Below are 25,221 nucleotides of genomic sequence, written 5' to 3'. Positions count from 1 at the left end.
GCAGAAATTAAAGCAAATAGTAAAATTCAAAACACCATTAAAGTTATTACAGACAGAAGAAGAGGAAGAGGAGACTGATGCACATCTTCAGAGGAAAGCTTGATAGAGGAAACAGGATAAATTCCAAAATCAGAAAAAAAAACAGTAAGAAAAAAGATAGTACTGAGGAGGTTATTTTTTAATTACCATTCTCATGAAGAGTCCATTTTCCTTAAGCATTGAACTACTTACTATATTTTTCAATATTCCATACTTGGAAGTTTATTTATCTTAAATTAAATCTACGGAAAATTAATAGTTATTTGTTTATTTTTTTAAATCACTTGCTTTGTAAATAGCTTCCTGTAATTCAGGATTCCTGTGGTCACCGATATTCTTCGGTTGATGTCATTGTCATTTACTTACTTACAAATGGCTTTTGAGAATAAGAAATGTATATATAAATGATAATAAATTATACTGGTTTTAAGTATATGTTTATTCTTCTGTATTTCGTATTTTTCTGTCTCTCATTCTTCGGCTTTTCTATCAGTCATCTGTATTTATTTTTCCTTTTTCTGGTTGTTTTTCTTTAGTTGGTTATTTAACGACGCTGTATCAACTACTAGGTTATTTAGCGTCGATGAGATTGGTGATAGCGAGATGGTATTTGGCGAGATGAGGCAGAGGATTCGCCATAGATTACCTGACATTCACCTTACGGTTGGGGAAAACCTCGGAAAAACCAAACCAGGTAATCAGTCCAATCGGGGATCGAACCAGCGCCCGAGCGCAACTTCAGACCGACAGGCAAGCGCCTTAACCGACTGAGCCAGCCGGTGACCTTCTGGTTGTCTTCTGCTCTTTCTTTATTCTGATTTTCTTCTTTCGTCTTCTTTCTTTTCTCCACTTCTTAATTTCTTATATTTATAATCCTTCTTTCTTCTTTCCTCTGGTGTTCTGCCCATACTTGAATGCAAAATTAGATCTCTTGCTCTTTCAAGAAGTTTAAACTAAGTACACACAAGACAAACATATGGCGAGATTCCCGAGACATGGGGTAGCACGATCGAAACATTGACTACAGATCGATTATTTAGTCCTGACAGCTCAGCGACGCGAAAGAGGGGAAGTAATAGGAGTAGTGGGGAGAGTTACGGAGTAGAGATAAGGACGAGCGGTCGCGTGACATCCGATCGCTCCGAAGGCAAGCGAATGACTACAGTTTCTTCTGTGTCTACAGTGTCTAAATCAAATTGTTGAATTCTTTGTAAGTTCGTGGATATGTATATATACTTTCTGCTGGTTGAGTGAAGAGAAGGCCTTACGGCCTTAACTCTGCCAGCTAAAATAAATTATTATTATTATTATTATTATTATTATTATTATTATTATTATTACAGTGTTGCCAACACATAAATTGTATCCCCGTCGGTTTATCACCTGGAAATTCGTCAGAATCCGTCAAAATTAAAGAAAAAAAGTAAGACCCACTCAATACATCTATATACAAATAAAATCAAATATTAACACAACTTCCTTAACAATCTTGATTAAAATAATAATAATTCATACACATCATCTACCTCTAGTTTTGCAGTTGATGTGCTTTGTTAGTCTAAGCTCTCCCAAAAAGTAAACAATTACAAATGACGGCAGCTAAAAGAGTCAAAGGACGATGTAAATCGTAATTTCCGCCAGAAAATCCGTCACCCATGAAAGCCAGTCTTTTCCCGTCCGCTACACTGAAATTCTGTCACTTTTGACTTTCCGTCCAGTTGGCAACACTGGTGACTAACCCAAACACCCCTTAGCGTAACTAAATGGACTTGCCTGACCCAGGCGCACAACTCCGGCGACCGTCAGGACTAAATAATCGTACTGTACCTACGAACATTCATTGTCTACTTTAACTATCCTGGACTGTGACTTACACACGTTAAAACTGCTCGGAACTTGTTACATATCCACTGCTGTCAAGTCCTCAAACCTGTCACGTAATCATATATTGTCAACCACAGTCATTGCGTACATCTTTGTGGAGATATGTCCAGTGCTCGCTATATACACTATTGAACAATGTTTACGTTAGCAATGAATTGAAAATAATCGACTGCGGAAAGTTGCACGGTACCATCTCTGTCCCGACCATGCTACTAGAACGCGGATCTGTTGTCATTCTGTGCCTGAGGGGCGGAAATGTTGTGTCGCCGTTGTACGATCCTTCAATCGAAGAATTACTTTATAGCCCTGAAGACACGTGATGACGTGAGAACAGCGCGGAATCCTACTTCGGGCAATCGCCCGTTTCAACGGTGCATGCACATTATCTGTCACTTCCGTAACATTAACAGACTTGTAATAGTTGAACGGTCGTGAACTCGTTTGATAGACCGAGCGCGCCACGCACAGGAAATCACTATTGATGGTATTGCGTTTGTGAAGTTCGTATTTCCCGCTCGAATTATTGTTTTCCATATAAGGAGACAGGCAGGAAGTAGACGTGCGCGTGAACACATTCGTTGCCGGGTAATAGCAGCAGACATTTTCCTCTCGATCGATAAACCCGTTACCATTACCCTAGATCATATATACAGAATGTCCCATTTATCTTGTGCATCGATTACAACTTTTCTGTTTGGATAGGTACTGTATTGGAATTTTTGTTTTTGAGCGTTATGTTAGAACGAGGGCTAACATGAGTGTGGAGATTTGGTGCATGTAACTACGTTATGGTACAAGATACACGTAATGTCATAAATTTTTCAAATAGCACTACATACTTTAATCATGTTACATTGCTTTATACACATTAAGACGAGTTCAAAAATGTATCACAATGTCACCTTCCTAATCAATACAGGAAGGAAAAAAGGGAGAGAAAGAAAAGAGAAAGAGAGAGGAAGGAAGAGAAATAGAAGAAAAAGAGAGGGAGAGGAAGGAGAGCAAAGAGAGAGAAAGGAGAGGAGACAGAAAAAGAGAAAGGGAGGGAGAGAGAGAGGAAGGGAGAGAGAGGAAGGGCGAGAGAGGAAGAGAGAGAAAGAGGAAGAATGGAAGAAAGAGAGAAAAAGGAACAGAGGAGGTAAGAAAGACAGGAAGGAAAGAAGAGAGAGAGAGGAAGAAAAGAGACAGAGAGGAAGGAAGAGATACAGAGGAAGAAAGACGGAGAGCAAAGAGGAAGGAAGGGAGAGAGGGAGAGAAGGAAAAAAAGAGAGGAATGGAAGAGAGAGAGAGAGAGAGAGAAAGAAAGGACAGAGGAGAGAGACAGAGGAAAAAAGAGAGTGGGAGAACAAAGAGAAAGTAAGGAGAGGAGACAGTGGAAAAAGAGAAGGGAGAGTAAGAGAGAGAGGAAGAAAGGGTGAGAGTGAAAGGAGGAGGGAGAGAGAGAGGGAGGAGGGAGAGAGAGAGGAAGGAAAAGAGGAAGGAAGGAAGGAAGGAAAAGAGGGGGGAACGAAGCTGGATATGAAAAAGTGGAATGAAAAAGTGACGGATGGATACGAAAGAAATTAAAAAAGTGAGTGGAGATGAAAAAAAGACGAGCCAGAAAGACAGAAGAAAGGAAAGAGAGAAGGAAGGGAAATAAATAAAGGGAAAAGGGAGGAAGGAAACAGGGGAAAAGAGGAATGATTGATTGAAAAAGAGTTGAAAGAATGGAAGATAGGTGAAACGGAGGAAGAAAAGGGAAGGCATGTAGGAAGAAGAAGGGAATAAGAGAAAAAGAAAGTGAGAAAGGAAAAATGGGGAACTGAAAGACAATAGGAAACAGAAATGAGAGAAAATTGAAAAAGAAAGAAATGAAATGAAAGGAGAGGAAGGAAGAAAGAAAGAAACAGATAGAAGGGAAACGATAAGAGAGACTCTTCTAAAAGGAAAGGGAGTGGTGAAGAAACGTGTGTCTCTAATGCCTACCCACTTCACTTTGCGTGATTCAGGTTCCGCATACTGTGGATAAATGGCAGGACTGTGACCATTTTCAATTGCACACCACTTTGGCAGGTCACGTTATGCATGATGTGTATCTGGGAAGAGTTATGTCGTGTACTAGGGTGAGTGTTTGCTAAGTGTTCGTGTAAGTATAGTGTAGGGAATGGGTGAGGATGATGATGATGATGATGAAGGTGAGGAAAGGAGAAGGGGAAACCCGGTGCCAGCACATAGCATCTGTCGAATAGCACCAAGAGGGCCACCAGGCTTAATGTCCACATCCAATGGAAGAATCACTATCAACAGTGACATATGCCTTTGGGATTTAACTCAGGCATATTGGTGCACAATTTAGTGATTAGAAGTTGTGCACCGCCATCTCTCCTAATCCCAAGGTAGAAATTTTACAAGAAAATTTCTGACCCTGCCGGGAATCGAACTTGGGCCGGCAAGTCTGGAGGCAGACCCGCTACCACAGAGCTATCTCAGACATAGGAAGGGGAAAAGAATACCAGTACTTTAAATAAAAAAATACATAAATAAATATCACATGAAAGAAAGAAGGATGGAAATATACAGAAAGAACGAATAAGTAAATAAATGAATAGAAACTGCGTTGTTTAGTTGGTGTGGTATGCATGACAGTCTATAAGGAGTAAAATCATTTTAAACTGTTAACAGAAAATAGCTAAAGAATTCGCTGGAAATTTTGCATCTCTATATAAATATCGAAGATTTAAAAAAAAAGTATAATAAAATAATATTAAAGTAGAAAATTGATGTGCTTAATTAATTCTTTTTACAGGTTCTACAACTGAAACATCAAGCCAACGTTCTGTCGTAGCAGAAGGAAAACAGGTGACACACAACGATGCTTTCTTTGCACCCGGGGCCTGGAGACCCATTGTGCCCGACACACCAGTTCAGCATCAGCTTCAAATCGATCAAGATCGGAGCAGGTATAACAAAACTGAACGCATCTCTAGGGCAGCAAGCTCCAGAGTGCAAACATTTGATTACACATCTTTACAAAATATACAGGATATCATAGGTTCTAATCCAGTACTCGAACAGGTAACCACTGAGGCACCTCTATCAAATGCCACAGAACAGGGGGTTAACTTGAAACCAGACAATAAACGCAGTGTTAGAGTTAATGAGACAGTTTCAAAACTCAATCAAACAAATAATTTTAATAGAAAGCAATTGTTGCAGTTTCCAATTTCGCCTAGATTAGTTCTTTCTAGAATTCTTGGCTTACGAAATGGCAGTAAAGTACTTACTAATATCAATAGTTCAACAAATAATATTTCGAACAATAAGCCCAAACTGATTCGCCTTGTACCGTTGGGGGCACTGTCAAGAAATACACACAATGCTTCAGCACAGCTGAAAAGAATACAACTTAACCCCATTAATAAAAACATAAACACAAGTCCTGCTAATGAAACAATTGCAGCTGAAAGCAAAACCAGTGCTATGTCAGGTGCAGTCGCAGAAGAACAATTATGGTCTCCAATTGCCCTGACTCCAAATGGAAACCTAAAAAATGAAACCTCTGACGAAGCACCCGTTAGAAATAATTCTGCAAGAAGGATTGGAAGTACAAAAAGATACTCAATAATGACATCCTTTGGTAGTATGCAGGAAGGCTCTAATGGGACATACTTAGCTTTTCTAAATGGGAATAACAGTTCAGGTTTCACTAGACTGAACTCTACAAAGAAATTGAGAAATAAAACCACAATACCACCAGTAACTAATAAAGCTTGGTTACCAATTGTGCCACCTGCAAAAGGAGATTCAAAACTCCTGAATCACGATATCCAAGCTGAACCACTGAACTCTACTTACTTCAGTGAAATGAATATAAGCAGAAAAGAAAATACGCCCCAGAATTCAACCAAAAGCTCACGAAAAAGAATATATACAATTAAACAAATTAATAGCACCATGAAATCACACTTATCAGATACTCATCAAGAAGGTGATGATGATTTGGTGCATAATTTTGTTGCCAACACTATTCAAGACTTGCGCATCCCAGATACAAAGTTATTGAACACTGTAGAATCAGCTGAGCTGGTTAGTAGCACCCCTACTCCTGAAAGAAAGAGGTGGCCAGGTGGGACATCTGGCATTCAGTCACTGGATGATCTTATTCTTTACCACACGTACACACAAGGACATAAAAAGAAGCCGAAACCAATCAGCTGGGCCACTCTAACAGATTCCCAGAAACCAACAGTTACTATGCACCACCAACCTGGGGGAGGGTACGTTGGTGTAATTAAAAAACCGGGAGTCACTATTCACAATTCTCACTGGAATTATGAAGGTTCAACCCCAATACCAGAAAACAGTTACCAGCCTTCTCGCCCTTCAAGACCAGGGATTGTGGTAATTGAAAACGGACCCCACACCCCAGACCCACCCACTAATGACTACCCCAATCACAGACCTTCCTATGAGTCTGATTACAGTACCCCTGCACCACCTTCCACTACGATGTATCCTGTAGTCCTCATTACACCTCGTCCCACCCCTACACATAAACCACACACTCCAGTGTACCACTACCCTTCCACTCAATCTGATCATGACCACTCCTACATCACAACATCCTACCCAACATATGGCAAACCCTCAAAACCCTCAAACTGCCCAAACATTATTATATCCACAAATGGGAATGTAACTTCAAGTAAAGAAGAATGTCCTGATGTAAACATTGTGATTTCTTCAGGTGTAACTAACAACAATGTAGTGGTATCTGGATCTTCCAGCACAACTGAAACTTCTATCACACCTCTGTTCGATGATAGTTTTGAGGGAACAGCCACACAGCCCCCTGCAGTTAGTGATGTACAACCTACTAAACCTGGTAGCGGCATCTTCAGCTCTGTAACGTCAGCAGTTACGAGCATGTTAACACCTTTGCAATATCCTGTTTGGTACTTCATGATAGCACCAATAATGGTGATTATGGCAGGGGGTATTGGTATTGCAGCCTTGTTGTATCCATGGGCAGTTGGTTGGAGGTCCATTTCTGGTCGTGAAGGGAGATTCGAAAAGAAACGTCTAGAGTTTCCACATCCAAAGCCTCGCAGAAGGCGATCGGTATGTAGTCTGGATTGTTTTCATATGGCTGCTGAGGATATTTTACAACGAGCAGTTATTGAATTTGAACATAATATGAGGAGGACTAGATTTGCAAAATACAATAATGAAAGTCTTGAGATTGTGTCTCGAAGGGAGAAAACTGCTATGCACAGACGAAGAAAAAGAAATGACTCGTTAATTAATTATTACTGGTGGTGGTTGAAAAGTGACACATGAAAGTAAATGTTTCAATTCTGAAGTGTTTCTCTAATTGGGAATAGAGTTTCATGTCGCATTGCAAGCGACAAGACATTGTTTGCTTACTATAGCAGCAGAAATATGATTTTTTAAGTTCTTTGGAATAACAATAGAGTTGATATTTATAATACATCTCTATTACAAATTATATTATTTTTGGTGGGATATTTACACAAAATGTTAATGGTTTCTATACGATTTTCATTCTCTGAATTTCTGGAAGTAAAGCCACTGAGTGAACATTATGATTACTTCAATTAATTGTGGTACCGTCAAAATGGGCAAACTTGGAACAGTGTTTTAACTTGGAACATTATCATAGGGTATTTTCGTTTTGTCACAGTGGCAACATAATCTTCAATCGTTACTTTGTTGTGCAGCACATTGGTTCTATTACAGTTTGATGTTACTGTGACAAAACGAAAATACTCTATGATAATGTTCCAAGTTAAAACACTGTTCCAAGTTTTCCCATTTGACAGTACTTTTTTTATTCAAGCTTTAGCAGCAAATACTGCTTTGAGATAATTTTGGTGGAACATTGTTTCAAGTAATTACTTCAAAATATTAATAATTTTAGTGAATACAGTTGAAGCACAGGAAGAGAGTGCTAACTACTGATAATTTAAACATATGAGCTCAATGAAATTGGTCACAGACATCGTAATATGCAGCTTCACTGATATTGGACACACGAATATGAGTAATTTGATAATTTTCGCAAAGTTTACTGTTGAAACAAATGTACCTTATCTATAAGAGAACTCAGATTCATTTTTTGCTGAAAAAAGTAAAATAATTAATCGTAGTATTTAAATAAATTATCTGTAAATCAGAAAAAAATATTGTACGAGTATTACAAACTACTGATAATAACAAAAGAACAATTATTTTTAAAATTCTCATGAAAATGACAAGCGTGGAGAAAAGAAAAACTCTCGAGGCAGAAGACCAAGAGCGTACTGTTCTGGATGTCTTCTCTAATATTATCTACTTTCATTATCAATCACTTATTACACAAGTCACAGAGAATTACATAGTGTCTCCAGTTGCTTTCGTAAGACATTGCATTCTGTAACAGGAATTAATTTGTGAATAATAATAGAGCACAGTTGTGTTTTTATCAGTAAATATTTTTGTAGCATTGACTTACCAGCTATAAGTTTGAGGTTTCGAACTCAAATTATGTCTGCCACCACTTCAAGCCACAGTTTTGTAGGCTACCAACTTTCAAGTGAGCATCAGATAATCAGAATTAATGTAGCCAAGACTTGGTATTAAGTACTTGTCTCTGTATCACATTAGCATTAGGAATCTCCTCAGATATTTACCTAGTGTTACACAGTAAGACAGTTACAAACTTATTAACTCTTTTATTGTCTTTACCACACACTGAGGAATTATCAGTAAAAAATTCTGCCCTAGTCTTTCTCTTTTGGAAGAAGTCTTTTGAATAGATTATGAAGACCTACGTAGCTAGTTTCAAGTTCTTCAGCTGCAATGACTTTGCGTTAAAAGTAAGCCACAGTTTATTATGAATTACAAAAACTAACACTGCACTAAAATTTTAAGTTGGAGTTAGAATTCAAATATTTTTCTTTCTTTATTTATCAAAGGCACTTACAGAACATAATAGCACAATGTTATGATATTAAGACAGCAATTCAAATACATCTCAGTGATGGTTATAAAACTGAGAACGAAAAAGGTTCTTTCTCCTGTCACATTCAGGAGACACATGTCAGTTATTCAAATTTATCAATATACTTCAGTACACACACATATGAAGGGTACACGGGAAAAACGATCAAGGTCCACCAAAAATCGAAATTGAGTTAATAATGCTATCTTATAGTGGAAAGGAAGTACTATCATGTGGGCTAGCTAGTAATAAGAAATAATCGTTCTTGACATTCCACTACGTCAATTTCTATTAAATACACACATAAGAAAGTATTAAGTCCTTAAACTTTAAAATTCGTTTTTCTCGAAACTTTCTAAAATGGACCTTGATCGTTATTCCGGTGTACCCTTCATATACTAAACAGAAAATATGTTGCATTACAGACAGAAGTAAAAGGAAATGTGTCATCATAGACATAATATTTAAAGGCAGAAGGAAAAGAAGGAATATTGTAGAATACTGGGTTTACAATGTAGGATCTGTGCTTGGGCAGAAAACTTTGAATGAAATGTATGTCTAGCCTTCTCTAGTGCAATTTTACTAATGATGATTTCCAACGACCTGGATCTTTGTAGTTGCACCATTTTCCTTCTTGCTTACCAATGTAAGCTAATTACTATAATTTTACTGTATTTCAACATTTTTTTCCTCGCAGAAACTATAGGTCCCTTTGAAAATTATATTATACACTATATTTACAGCACTATGAAATTTTTATCATTTTTGAAAACCTAAAAGTAAATTTTTTTAATTATGAAAACTTGTGTAGTATTTTATTCAACAAGGCAACATTTATAATATTTGAATTTTGATGTAATTCTTGTTTTTATTTATTTTTAATAAACATATCTACACTATACAGTAAAATCTCTAACATAACGGTTAAAAAAATGTTTTTTTTTTTTAAATTTCATACTACATTTTCATAAAGAATTTGATTAATATAACTTTTTTAAATAAATGAAACATATTAAAGATTTTAGAGTATGTTGTTCAAATGGGGGGAATATACATGCATGCAAATTCTATTAAAATATCTTAAGTACTTGCTGTCCTGCTGAGCAAAATATTCCAATTTTTGTAATTAAAAAATAACTATAAAGTTTCCAAAAATATTGAAATTGCTTAATGATGTATAGATAGTGTATATGGGTATATTAAGCATGCCAATTTTTTTTTTTTTCAAAGGACCTATATATTCTGAGGAAAGAAATGTTAAAATACAGTAAAATTACAAGCACCAAAAATATAATATAAAGTTCCAAAATCTTTGTGATTTGTTGAGAATATTCATCATTGCAGAGTTAGTAGACTGGCCGAGGTAAAATAGATAAAAGATTATAAAGCTGTTAAGGAGAAATTGTTTCTTTTAGCGAAAGGTTTACCTCCCCCATTAATGGACAAGGAATGAGCCAAAGGCTAGCACTTGTTATTTCTGCACTGGCAAAGTTTTAAATACTAACTTATGTGCTGTAGGATTTAAGTTATCAAAAGAAAACCAACAACTACACATTCATTCTCTAAACTACACATAATCACGTGGTTTGTTCAATTTTTCTAAAAACATAAAAAATCATATAATATTACATAGCCTAGTTTAATAATTACACCACTAGGGTCATATTGTTAATCGAAGAAAGATAAATGGAAATTTCATAGTACGTAGATAAAGAAAAATTCATAATCCACAACATCTGAAATTACAATTTGTGTTATGAAATGGTGCACACATTGTGTATTACATCAAAAACAAGAGAAATATTTATAATATTCAAAAGCTTCCTTTCTTTATGTTTTATGTTCCTTGGTTTACTTGAAGTGGAAAATACACACAGAATATTATTACCTACTTCTAAATTTAACTCTAGCTGTTGAGCATTAAGTTCCTTATCTCCTATTGGCGATATAAACACACTTAAAATGTCATACTTTGTATAATTTCATTCTATAATGAAATATGGATTAATATTCTGGAGCAACTTACCAAAAACTAAATATATTTCTGTTTTACAAAAGAAAGCTGCAAGACTAATGACAGGTAGGATGCATAAAAGAGCATCATGTAAAAAGATTTTTCAGAATTTACAGATATTGATCTTACCTTGTTGAATACATTCTTTCCCTGATAAGTTTCATATTAAAAACTATGATTACATATACATAATCAAAACGTTCATAATTTCAGTACAAGAAACCAATCAAATCTGCATCTACCCTCTGTTACCTTATGATGATAGAAAAAAAAAAGTGTTTGTGATCATGCATTACGATCTTCAATGCACTACCTATTTATCTTAAAGCTTTGATGGGCCAAGAGAAAAGATTCGGAACAGAATTAACTAAATTTTCACATATTACGTATACCTTCTATTCAACTGATGAATTGTTTAGGTTTGTAAATTGAATTGTAAATTTTTGTAGTCACAGTCGTAGCTCAGTTAGAAAGGGCCTGCTAATCCGGACCTGTGCTCTGGCATGGGTTCGATTCCCACTTGGGCTGATTGCTTGGTTGAGGTTTTTCTTGATTTGTTACAATTCTTACAACTTTCATGCTGATGTATTATCAATGGAATATAATAAATTAAATTAAATTAAATTAAATTAAATTAAATATTACTATATTTTATATAATGACTTTTCATCTGTATTAGTCATTAGGCTGGACACCAAGAGTGAATCCAGATTCTAAACTGGGACGCTCAATATTCATTCGTCATGGCATTAACACTGTGCAGTATTCAGTGAGGAAGAAAGGGGTTGAAAAGAAGTCATATGGCTCCCCGTGAGAGAGTAGAATTCGCTCTTGGTGCCCAGCCCTGGCTTACACCCATATTCTTCTTCTTCTTCTTTCTCTCAGTTTAACCTCTCCCTTCTAGGTGCATCACACCTATATTAAATTTCTTTTTCTTTCAGTATGATGTAGTTAATGGGACACAGAAACAGATCTTTATGTTATTAAAGTTGTAACACAGTTGCAATTAAATGATGGCTACAAATGTTGGAATGTAAAATTTTCTCTTCTCCTCAACCATCTTTCATGTCCTGCACAATGTTGCCCATTTACTAGAATAATGTTAATTATGAAGCATATTTATGTAAATTTAGACGCATTTTTAATTTTGTAAAAATTACACAACTTGGAAACTTTTGTGCAATTATTAGCTTTCTTTTAATAACTTAGGGTGGTATGCATATACATTTCACTAGCCCGCGCTACGAGCGTGCTAAACTAGCCCCGGCCATCGACTGATTACTTGTAAAGGATTCATATAATATCATATCGCTAACACTGATTTATGAATATGAAAAACGTTAGTTCACTGATCATCCACTGGAAGCCCGCACTAAGAATATCTATGAATATGGCCCTTAAAGCCTAATACACATTTTAACTCTCTGCATCATAATCCACAGTTAATTCCCGATTTACCACGAAAATCGTCTGTAGCTGCATTTAGATTGGAACAGGCCATGATTGTTTGGCCAAACACCTGCATAGAATTGGTATACATATCAGTCCCCTAACTGCTCTTTGTGCAACTCAAACCAAGAAATGGATTCGGAACACCTCAAAATCTGTGCTTCAGTGGCTGACCATGATAATATCTTTGAAAAATATTGGAGTGCAAGAGGTCAAATGACTTTATTGTCAAATGCCTGGCATTAGAAAATAGCAGCAGCAACAACAACAACAACATTTTAACTTAATGTTTGTCAGTACATGAGAGAGACCACTGTTGTTGTTGCTCTTGTCACTGCTGCCATTACCATTACAACCACCACTGCCGCCGCCGCTGCCACCACCACCACCACCACCACCACCACCACCACCACCACCACCACCACCACCACCAACACCGCGATAACCATTTCAAGGTGCTGAAACAGTCCTCCTGTATTTCATTATAACATTTTAAGTAATATAGAGTTTTCATATACAAATCCTCAGAAAACAGTCCCCGTCTAGAGATCCGAATAAGGAACAATAACTTAATTCTGGAATGTTTCATTTTCCAATAAGTCATTATATTTTGAGTGCTTTGAAATACAAAACTTAAAGTTTATTTATGGGCACATATACTTTGTGGTTACATCACTCTTATTTAGTGTAGCATTTCCCCTACACAGCATGGAACAGTTATACCCCTATATCTCGGTCCCCAGGGTCTTGTTTGTTTATAATATGTTGCACACCATAATAATTTCAAGATGTTTGCATTTTTACTCATTAAAATTGTACTGGTATCTGTGGTATCCGATCTATCTAAAGCTACCGGTACTCATATTTCTCGTTACTTCTATGTGTAATGCAACATGCTTTCTTTCTTAGAAAAAAAAGAAACAATAGTATTTAAAGAGAGATTATTTCATGGATCATTAAAATAATTAGTAACAAAGTAAATAAATGTAAGAATTAAATTTATGTGCTGAAGAACAATATACTATGTTAGAATATACTAATGACTGAAATGACAGTGGCAGTAGATATTATGATATGAGTAATTAATTTATATTAAAATCATTATGCTATGACTAGTAGGATACTTTGGTACTAACATTCAGACAATGTCATATTTCAATATTCTTTCCACACTTATTATTTACAAAATTATCTAATGAAGTAAAATGTAATAATTCGGCTTACATAATCCTAATTTATGTATAATCATATAAGATAGGAAATATTTCAAAGAGCATTCTTCAGTAATACGGTGTTTAGCAATTCTTATTAATAACATGTGTTGAGTGTGCATTTTTCATTGCTAGTGGTAAATTTAAGAATTTCATGCCATTCCGAAATTTGGCTCTATCTTTGTCTTCAGTAAACAAAAAAGTGGGTGATAATAGTACAGTATCCTAATCGATGTGGTCATTATAGACACCTGAATCCACTTGATTTATTTAACTACATCAGTTAAGTGGATTTAGCTAAAAAGGATACTCTTCTCCAGTCCACTTTATTTTTACTTGAGGAAAAATGAATTTTTATATTCACCAACAGCGGTGGAAAATGACCAATTTGCGCCTCTTTTCAACAATTCAAAATTGCTTTCTTCCTTATTCATGGTGATTTCTTATAAATAATTACTCTAAATATTTTGATGGGGTCCCTTCAATTGCATCAATATTTGAATTCTAAATTCCCAGCCATCATAATAATGAAGAGTTTGTGTATCAGCGAAAGACAAGTATTTTAAGGAGATATATTATTTTAATTATCTCACCAATCTTTAGAAATAATTTTGCTTATTGTTGTGAGAACACTAAATTTCTAATACCACAATTTCTGCCATTATTTAATTATTCCACCCAAAAATAATATTTCTCTTAATGCATTCACTTTAAAATGTGGCTTTTGTTGTTAGGATTATATTTAAATTTGCATGTGATAACTTATGTATGTAATCAAGCATTCTTATTTTCTTGGGTTCTTCTTTCGGACAGTGGAATAGTTTTACGTAAGTTACTATTTTTCCAACATTTTGACCAGTGTTCCTTCAAAATCAATAAATGAATGCTATATTCTAAGCAATCTTTCATATCGAGGAGAAACTCAATATGAAATCGTTTGGGTACGAATTCGTATAGATGAAAATTTATAACAAAGACTTCTATAACTTTTTCACTTGTTACTATAAAATTATTTGAAAAGTTTTAAGTTTTTTACATGGAACCTGCAACATTTCTGTCTTTAAAAAAAGACAAAATTATGTAAAGCAAAAGAATATTGTTTATGATACAATTTTGACTGTATAAAGTATAAGTAAAATTGTACAAATATGATCAAAATAGAACAGAGATACGACTTTCTGTCCCCTGTAGATGCTCAGTATTTTATCATGTTCTTGAATGTATTACATGGTGGCTCGAATATTTCCTCAGGAGAGATATGATGATTATTTCATAAGAAAAGTAACTTCAAATATAAGAACAGCTGTTTTACTTACGGAATAGACGGAACTAGCGTTTAGGTTACAAGTTGGACAAAGTTACAGAGACGAGTAAAATAAACATAGTGAATACCGCAAGGCAATTGGTGAGGGTTTTCATTTTCAGGGCTGAGAGAATAGCAAAGTAGGGGATTTTAATGACAATTATATTATTTTTATGTACTGTCTGTACTGATATACCAACAGATACATTGAAATAATATGCTTTCATCCATAAGGAATCATTTCATTTCCTACAAGGTTATGGTCATAGGGATGTGCAATTTTAATACAATAAATTGATAGTGAAAAAATTACTGTTTCTTAGATTATGTTGGATGTGATTGCATAACTTGGTGATGGATTGCTTTACTTGAATTTAACATTTAACCTGATTAACAATTGACAAGGACCTTAACTTTTTGTGTTGAAACTAACGTATTTTAACATGTAATTTTGTGAATGTATTAACATATTAACAAAATTAAACTCGTACTAACAATTGCAAAGTTGTTGTTTTGTTTACTAACCTGTAATCCTTTCGAAGTAAATTGTCGTTCCTTAGTCTGAACAGAAGGCCTCTCACTGCTTGACGCACTACGTATTAAACTTAAGAAATACGGAAACTGAATGGAATGAAAGGCACTGTCTAACGAAGGGGTGGGGGTTATATTAAGAATTTATAAACATAAACATTCACTGGAAATTATTGTCTGATTGAAAGCCAATAATTATAGTTTTCAATAACCTCTTGTTCTTACAAATACAGTTTTACTGTATTTCTCGACGAAGTTAATTTTGTAAGATACGTATAGAGATTACAGATCACAGATCACTAAAGTCAAATAATGAAGGCCATGACAAATGTAAGGCTCACTACTGAGAATTTCAGAAATGTATAGTGAGAACAGAAAACAGAACAGCGGTAATATATAATCACGTATAGCCCATTTTATACTTTTTAATTGTGTTTACTTTATATTACAATTTGTGGAACGGTGAATAAAAGCGTATTATCTTCCCTTATTTAATAAAATGCTGTTCGACACGAACAAATATATTTAGTATTATTTACTTCCACAATAATACATAATACAGTTGTCATAAAATAAGCAGTTTTGAGCCCTTCATTATATCTTTTGGGTTGAATCCCTGGCCACTATATGAGGGTTCTGATTGGCTAGAAATTTTAATAAGTCAACATGTTTTCTCCCACCTCTTTTTCGTAAACTGTTTATTTAACCAGATCACTTTGCGAAAAGTAATGAAAGATATTCCTGAAAAAAGAGCACGCACGATGAAAAACGCGATATTGCGCATTATTTCAGTTTTATGTACAGATTATAATTGCTTTGCATTTATAAACTTATACGTTTCACTTTATAGAATAGTTACTAAATCGTCCTTCTGTCCAGACTAATGACCGCTCATTCCCTACAAATGTAACCCTTAACCAAGTCTGGCTTTAGGGCACTGTGCAAATAAATAATCATGGTTTATTTTGGCTGCAAGATCAACTATAATGTTCATGTATTCGTATTCCTCAGATATTTATTTCTGATTGGAAATTTGATGTCCTTTACAGAGTCAGACTTGAGAAAGGGGATGATGGCAAACAAAGAGGAGGAAAGAGTCAAAATACAGCAGATACTCAACAACTGGCAACAACCCTTACCAACAATTCTACTGTAACAGACAGGCCTGGCAACAATACAGGGCGCGCCAAGCAATCTTCTCCGTTAGGTGATTCTATAAAATCATTAGCGAATCAATTATTAGGTTCTAATTATTTTGAAAAAGACAGCGATGAGAGTGAGCGAGACAGTGACGAAGACAGTAGTGAATCAATGGTGGACGAGGACGTGAGAACACCGCCCAGACTGAAGTCTCAAATAAAACGCAAGCAGAATAGCCAACACACAAAATTACCACCGAAGACTGCCTCAACCGCGCAGAGCTACGAGGATACGGAAGAAGAGTCAGATCATAAGGGAATTGCAGTGCCTGTTATCATTGAAGATGACGACGACGTGGATAAAACGATCGAGAAACTTTCTCAGGCCGAGTCGGTGGGCACTCCACAGCCGCCGACCATGACGACGCAGAAGAAGAAGACTGTGACGACAAGGCCCACAACCACGACAACTACCACAACCACGAGGCCCCATTACGAAACGACATCGTCAGAAGGCGTCTCGACGTGGGTGTTACTCAGCGGGAGCAGTTCCCCGACAACTCCTTCGCACTTCACCAACAAGAGGAAGAACAACAAATCGCCAACCCCGGCTTACCACAAGGTCACGTCCACCACACCGGCCATAGAAGTGCAGAAGATACCTCCGTCGTCAGTTTCTACCAAAATTCCATATTACCATACCCCTTTAGCCACAACGGGAACTCCGTACCACAAAAAACCCTCCACATCAACTGAACAACACTATCACTTCAGTCCTACAACGACGACAAGGAAGCCTGTCAGAACAGGGATAACGGTATCTCCTGGAAGCTTGAATCAAAACGAAACTCTCGAGTGGCTAAAACTGACGAAAACGCGTAAACCACATCCGACTCGCACGACGACAATTAAAACAAGAATTATGTCTACCACACCGACGACTACGACCACGCAGGCGCCTGTTTCTACGACTAAGAAGCGTCCGACAAGTCTGCAGACTACTAATCCGAAAATACAAAACAGGGTGACTACGGTTAGACCTCCAATAGTTACTATAATACGGCAATCTGTGGCCAGCACAACGGAAGAGCAGATTGCGTCGTCCGCAGAAAACGGAGTGGAAGATAACTCGGCCGAAACGTCCACTGATACCACAACAAAGCGACCGGGACACAAGAAGCGGAAGAAGAATAAAAATCGACGTCGCAGACCATCCAAGAAGCCGGACTCAAATGAAGACCCGGAAAGTAAAACTGATGATGCAAACGCATCGGCAACTAACAACAAAGTGGCTACGAAGGAACGTCCGCTGTCTACTAGGATATACAACTATCTGGCGCGCGAGGTGATGCCGTCGGTGGGGGTGGGTCTGCTGGGTCTCGTAGTGACAGCGGGGCTAGCGGGCCTCATCATGTACCCATTCGGCGGGGGGTTGGCCGCGAGGAGAACCTACGAGGAGTCGGGACCTCACCATCACGTGAGCCCCAACTCCTACTATCACCACGGAGGGTATGAGGGTGAAATGGACGGCGGACAGTCGGAGGAGGAGGTGTTCGGGAAATTACTGGAAGGGATGAACGACAAGGGGGAGTTTACGTACAGCGGAATAGGGGAGGAGACCACAGGGTATGCCGGTGTATCGGGAATGGGGACGGACATAGCGACAGATCCTGCTGCCAGGCACAAAGGGGGCAGGATAGAAGACGGGCAGTCGTACAGCCCTGGCGTGCGGTACAATGGAGGTAGGATAGAGGACGCGAGTAGATACGATACGAGGGTGCGGTACGACAGTGGGACAGCGGGGTACACGAAGACCCCAGACAGCAAGCTGAGCCACCCCTACTCGCAGCCGTACTACGGCGGAGACACGCAGGACAGGCATCAGTACGAATCAATGGCGACTAGAAGCGGCGAAGTAGGAGAAACGGCCGTAGAGGCGCAGCCCTTGTACAGCGGTGCAGTCAACGCGGCCTCGAAGCCCTTGTACAGCGGTGCAGTCAACGCGGCCTCGGAGCCCTTGTACAGCGGTGCAGTCAACACGGCCTCGAAGCCCTTGTACAGCGGTGCAGTCAACACGGCCTCGAAGCCCTTGTACAGCGGTGCAGCCAACGCGGCCTCGAAGCCCTCGTACAACGGTGCAGTCAACGCGGCCTCGAAGCAGTACGGCGTGGGCAGCGTGCTAGTCGAGAACAACCCGCACGGTCCTTCAGGTGCAGATACCACCGCGTACGGAGGGCATTACTACAAGTCCAGTTACATAGACTCCCAGCCCTATAGCGGAGGAATATATCCGGGCATGACTGCGATTGGGGGGCAAAACTTCGGAAATGTGCAAGTTGACAGCAAATCTGGATCACACGTCTCAGGGGCCGTGCCTGCCACAGAAAACCCATCCGACGCTAAGCAGAAGACAGTCAGTATCGTGGAGAGCAAGTCTCCGTTAAGCCAACAATATAGACGAGGTGTGTCTGACAACAGACAACAATACAGGGATGTGATAGGGACACAGCCACGTTCTGGAGGAACAATTGTTGCTATCTCCGTAACGAAACAACCTGGGTCTGGCAACTCAGGAGAGAAAAACTCGACCAACCAATTACATGTAGCAAATAAAAACGAAACAAATCCAGTTCGTAAAAACGACGACAATCATGCTGACCAAAGCGGTAATTTTAGCATAGGATCTGATATTCTGAGCAGGTTATCACCGCAACTACAGAAGAGAGGTACCTTTGTGTCAGGTTTTGTAGAACACGGACCTAGGAGTTTACGTCACAGGCGTGACGTCAGTACATCTTCTAAGAGCACTCTTCCTATAGGTGATGAGAGAGAAAACGAAATTGACAGTGACGATTCAAAATTAGGTAGTGTAAATAGTGAACAAAATAACAAGAATTTGTCGCAACAGTCTTCAGGAAATTCCGAAAATTTAAATAACGAAGTGGTATCAACGGCTGAAACCACAGAATCGTCCACAATCGACGACGAATTGACGACTTACCCGATTGGAAACTTCAAAGATTTTGACTTAAGAACGATGACTGAAAGCACGACACTCGATAACGACTTACTTGCGACGACGAACGTCAGCAGCGAAGAGGAAGATGACTCTGACAGTGAAGAAGACGATGATTATGAGACGACCGTGTCATCAGATATCACAACAATATCAGACGATACTTCCACCAAAGCCTCATACACGGAGCTGACGACCAAAACACCCGAAACTCAATTTTCACTTTTAGGTCTCTTTCGTCGTATAGCTCAGTTCAAACTCAGAGTGGGATTGAATCTTCTTAAAAGTACTTCTCAGGCTCTCACGAATTACATAGAAAGAGTTCAAAAGCGGATAGATAATGATTACAACACTTATAATGATAGATCATCCAGTTCTAGAAGAATCAAAAGAGCGACTTCAAAAGGAGAAACTAACGGGAAAAAAATAGCAGAGAAATTAGAAAGAATGAGCAAGAAGCAGCATACAAGCCTCTTCAAGACGATTCAGAGGGCAGTTGGGGTTTAATTGTGCAATTATAGCGAAATTATGAGAACGGATTTAAACCGGTGTTTCTGAATACCACAACGCATATCAGCCTGACAAAATTCTCGTCTGACTTTCAGAAGAGATACACATTCCTGCTTTTGGATTCATAGCCAAGTTGTTTTCTTATAACAACAACAAATAATTATTAAAATTTATTCTTCTGGTATTGCTACGAATGTAGAATCTTTCAATCTACAGTGCAATGTTTATTGTATATTGAACTTATAGGCTAAAGAAAATAATTAGAAGTCTGGGTCCTGCCTGAACAGCTTCATCGCTGTCTTATTTCTATATAAATGAAAACGAATATTTTTAAGATAAATGCAAGTAAATTATATTGCGATTAATGATAATATTGATAATTATTCACTATAAAATTATGATTACTTTGAAATATCAGTAAGAAAGTTTTTGGGGTATAATTCTTCGGACTGCATAATCTTAAAGAAAAGAAAAACATGTCAACGATAGAGAGTAACACATTTAATAAATACATTTGTATTTTCTGTTATTACATTAATAGCACAGCAGTCCAAATAATCATTTTCAATTTGGACAAGACGACTAAAGAAGATTGTGAGAAGCAAACAAAAGCAAATTTATTTAATTTTAAAAGTGATAGAATTACTATCGGTTGACATAAACGAACTTATAAGTCCTTTATAAGTGTTCAACTATCTTGAAAAAAATGCATACAATTTTACTTAGTTTGATTTACTTTAAAAAATCCAGCAAAAGAAAGTTATATTAATTTTTCTTTCAATTTTTCTGTAACCGCGCGTATTCGTGTATACCATTTGCCTCTTGGTTTATTTTATTGACGATTATGATGAGTCCTATTCTGAGTTTGAGGCAGACATTATTTCAGATTATGTTTGCTCCGTGTGATAGGATGACATTAGTATGAAAATAGGATAGATGAAAGCGATTATGACGGCGAAATTAATCCAGAGTCCTGCACCAAAAGTTACTTAGCATTTTATTTTATTTTTTGAATTGAGGAAAAATGAGTGAACTCTTTTACTAGCTTACATTTCAGTAATTACTTGGTGTATGATTATACGAAATAGAAAGAATTTTCCGTCGTTGCAAAAAGGTCAAATCGCATATTTATACTGGTTACAAGACAATTGGATCATATTTTAGAAGCAAAGATTCAGACCGTGTTTTCTAAAAAAAAATAATCAATTAAAAATGTGTTGTGCACATCACCTATGAAGTCAGTTTCATTCTTAACATGATTTTTCCCTATTGCAGTGTGGTTTCAAACAAAAAGAGTTTTCTCCTAGGCCTGTTTTCAATCAGAATAGGTTTCCTCCCTTAAGCAAATCAGGGAACTACTCTTCTTGACTGTGATTGGTCTGTTGGTCTGCCATATTGTGATTATCAGTTGTCATGTGATTGTTGCCCATGCTGCAACTCAACCAAAAGGTGTTTTCTCCACAATTGAATTTGAAATTTCACAAACATTATCAGCTCAGATTTGAATAACTTATTCCTAAAGTTTTAATTTGTTAAGAGGATTGCATAAAAAAACGATTCCATAAGTAGAAAAATGTTTATTTTTCATCTCAAAATTGTGACTTCAAGGAGAAATCATGGTTTGAATATTTGCTCATTTCTTGCCAATGATAATGTTGATATGCACTTTAGTGCTGCTTCATATGTTTTTGCTTTTCATTTTTTTTTTGCTGCAAATTCTAGAGCTCTTTAATGTTGGAGAACCTTATATGTACGACATAAGGATGTATAAGTAAAAATGTTGTTTGTTACTTGACCTTTCTGACCTTCAAGAGAGAAGTTTTGTTTTTATATTTCAACTTGATCTACTCACCGGACAAACGGATGGTAAGATTCCCATGACATGGATCAGCATTAAAAGTCTCTACTTTAAGGGACACTGGACTGAGATTTTGGCCAAAATTGCAGAACTGTATTTTTTTCTTCTTTCTATGTAAATAGTTACATTTAACATTTGTCCTGTATTTACCCTCCGACCGCCATTTTGAGAGATCTGGCGGCAATTTTTAAAATGCTACGCGCAGCTCTATTAAACCTAACACACTCACTAAAAATTGCGTTTTCTCAAAACTACATTTTTAGTCAATAAAGAGGAACCCAGCGGCTTATATTTGTTCTGATTTGAATGAAACTTTGCAACAATACTCAACATATTCCAATACACAAACCTGTGCATAGAATCAGCTCTTCGCTGAAAACTTTTCATGGTATGAGTTCTATGAAACATTTTTATCTCATTAACGAAAGCTCTAATTTAAAAATCCACGCATAGTTTTCTAATCATGAAATGTAAGTCCTTCACGGAAAATTTTAATACGCAGTAACAATTCTGAAGCCGTCAGGGGTGTTTTGAATTTATGTATAATTTAATATCATTAAAATAAGTAAACATTGATATCTAAGGATGTAATGTATGAAATTTGATTAAATTTGGTACTATTATTAAATGTGCAGATAAAACAAATCCACATAATTTGAAAGCAATTGCTCAATAAATTTAGAAGTTTCAAAATTCAGTCTCAGTGGCCCTTAACATTGACAACGGACATACCCGTTTACTAGGTTGGACACGAACCCATGACTATAGCTCCCACACAACGCTCAATATGCGCGCATTGGTCGTTGGATACACTGTGGTCGACGAGTATAAGTTTATACATAATATATCTCAGAAAAGTTCATAGTGACCGAATTATTCCAAGCCAAACTGTTTCTTGTGAGACAGTTCTGACTCAAAAATACAGTATTTATGAAGCACGTGGGTATTCGGTTTTAACCATCAATATACATATTTTGTTGGAATAATCGTAAACGTTTGTATTATGTATGGTTAGTTAGATATGTAGTCAGGACGGCATCCTCATTCAAGTAGAGGAATAGATTGTGTACTAAGTTGTAATTAATAGCTAGTTCTTAAGTAATGATAACTTAATGATTTATGACGAGGGCATCTTTCTGATTACAGATCTCATTTATGATTTCACGATCATGTTATTTTATTTATAATTGAAATGAACTAAGTTATACTTCAAGGCATTTTCATAATACAGGATTTAAAATATTTCACGTGGACAAGGAGTGTGAAGTGGAAAGTGAAACAAATAAAAGAGCAAGAATTATTGACTGCTTCACCGCAGTTAGCTTTTGAATCTAGTTCACACATCATTGCCCCCTTTGTCAGAGGGTATTACACTTTCACATTCTATTAAATTGTACTGGTGTTTCCATACTTTCTGTACAGCAATTATATATTACATCTCATATCATATGATTCATCACGTAATTTAAGACAAATGAACTGATTTTCTGTACATACTGTGATCCAATAAATATATAAAAAAGTCACTTGTAAATTTTATTTAAACACCAAATTAATTTTTCCACAGAGATATGTTGTTATAGTCCATCCAATATAAGACCAGCTCTTAACATAAACAAATATGTAGGCCAGGGATGCCAAGGTCAGAGCACGTGAAAGACTGTACGTGCTAGCAAGCGCACACGGGTTGCAATGAATCTATTCTGCAGGCAGTAGCGGTGAAAAAGAAGGGGTGAGCAAAATGAACTCTATTGGCCTACCACTGCAAGATGAATTAAACTGCTCTTCAGTAATAGGTAATGTGTTACGCTCGTACAAGAAAACAAGAAATAAAGGCATGTTTTGCAGCTTGTACCTCTTTAATAAATGCAATTAATTATAACATAGTAGGATATAACTAATAATAAACTTAGCTTCTCTTTAACTTAAGCGGTTTTACATAATGAGGCCTATAATTAGCCTAATTATTGTTACTTAACTATTACATAATCATGTACTACTTATATGAGCATCATCACACTCCAAGAAACAAATTTAAATACCTAACTTCTCGCGTATTCAGAAGTGCTTTTTTTATTTTTGTCGACCCCTGTCTTCTTACGTCCGGTGAAATGTATTCTGCAGCAAAATAATTTGTGATGGAAGACCTGAGTTGTCTAACATCCCAAGCCCTTTGAAGTAAATTTTTCAGGATCGCAAAGAAACTATATAGGCTTGCATTATGAGTATTGAAATAAATATTTGTATGATCAAAAACATAGGCTTAGAGTCGAATTCAGTAAATTTTGGACTTGGGATGTTTGTCAATTGAGGTATTCAATTGTAACTGTGTTGCTATATTTTCGGAGAGTGATGAGTGAGGGTCACAAAACAAATCCAACTTGGGCTGGAGTAATTCAATATCTTTAAATCGACTATGGAATTATTCCCAGAGATTTTTTAAAACATTGCAGTATTTTACACTGTTGAACAGGAGTTCAATGACTGAAGGCGTTGGAATTATAAAAAATGTGTTATGACATCTGTGACATCCACAATGAAATCTTCATCTGAAAGCTTTTAACAATATCTGTCGACACAAATTAATTAATTCTCTCCTTGCGATCTCAAATTAAAAACGTTTAGATACTCGAATCTATCCTTGAGAAAGTTAAGTTCCTCGATTCATGTAGTGTCAACTAGTTCTGGACTGTCTCCATTTTTCTATTATGAATTCTGATAAATATTCACGCAATTCAAAATACCTGAACAGAACTTTATCTTTGCTTAACCAAAGGATATAGTAATGGTAAGAAACATCGTCAAACTGAGAATTTATGTTCGAAATTCTGGACAATTTATAGACACAACTCGTAACTGACATGTAACGAGTCTACGCCATTAACACCATACACTTTTGCTTGTACTTTATTTTGTAAACATAAATACAATGCTGCGAGGAAGAAGCTTTACAATACATCTTCACATACATTTACTACTATTTAATGTCAATAACTTACTTATTTACTTATTGGCTTTTAAGGAACCCGGAGGTTCATTGCCGCCCACACATAAGCCCGCCATTGATCCCTATCTTGTGCAAGATTAAGCCAGTCTCTACCATCATATCCCACCTCCCTCAAATCCATTTTGTATTATTTTCCCATCTACGTCTCGGCCTCCCCAAAGGTCTTTTTCCCTCCGGCCTCCCAACTAACACTCTATATGCATTTCTGGAATCGCCCATACGTGCTACATGCCCTGCCCATCTCAAGCGTCTGGATTTAATGTTCCTAATTATGTCAG

General features: G+C 36.9%; 1 protein-coding gene across 2 annotated transcripts in view; it reads left to right on the top strand.

Annotated features, from left to right (window-relative positions):
* LOC138703148 (serine-rich adhesin for platelets-like) overlaps nucleotides 1–23,462 on the top strand; it is a 227,077-nt gene extending 203,615 nt beyond the window's left edge. For both annotated transcript variants that reach the window (XM_069830794.1, XM_069830793.1), the window contains exons 3-4: nucleotides 4,709–4,862; nucleotides 16,463–23,462. In XM_069830794.1, coding sequence (XP_069686895.1) covers nucleotides 4,709–4,862; nucleotides 16,463–20,075 — 3,767 coding nt within the window. In that variant the 3' untranslated portion in view covers nucleotides 20,076–23,462. The remainder of the gene's footprint in view (nucleotides 1–4,708; nucleotides 4,863–16,462) is intronic.
* Nucleotides 23,463–25,221: the final 1,759 nt, after the last annotated feature.

The sequence above is a fragment of the Periplaneta americana genome, chromosome 7 (assembly GCF_040183065.1).
Source record: "Periplaneta americana isolate PAMFEO1 chromosome 7, P.americana_PAMFEO1_priV1, whole genome shotgun sequence".
NCBI classification, from domain to species: domain Eukaryota; kingdom Metazoa; phylum Arthropoda; class Insecta; order Blattodea; family Blattidae; genus Periplaneta; species Periplaneta americana.
The sequence above is the reverse complement of the archived record's forward strand: the minus strand, read 5'-3'. Positions and strand labels throughout refer to the sequence as shown.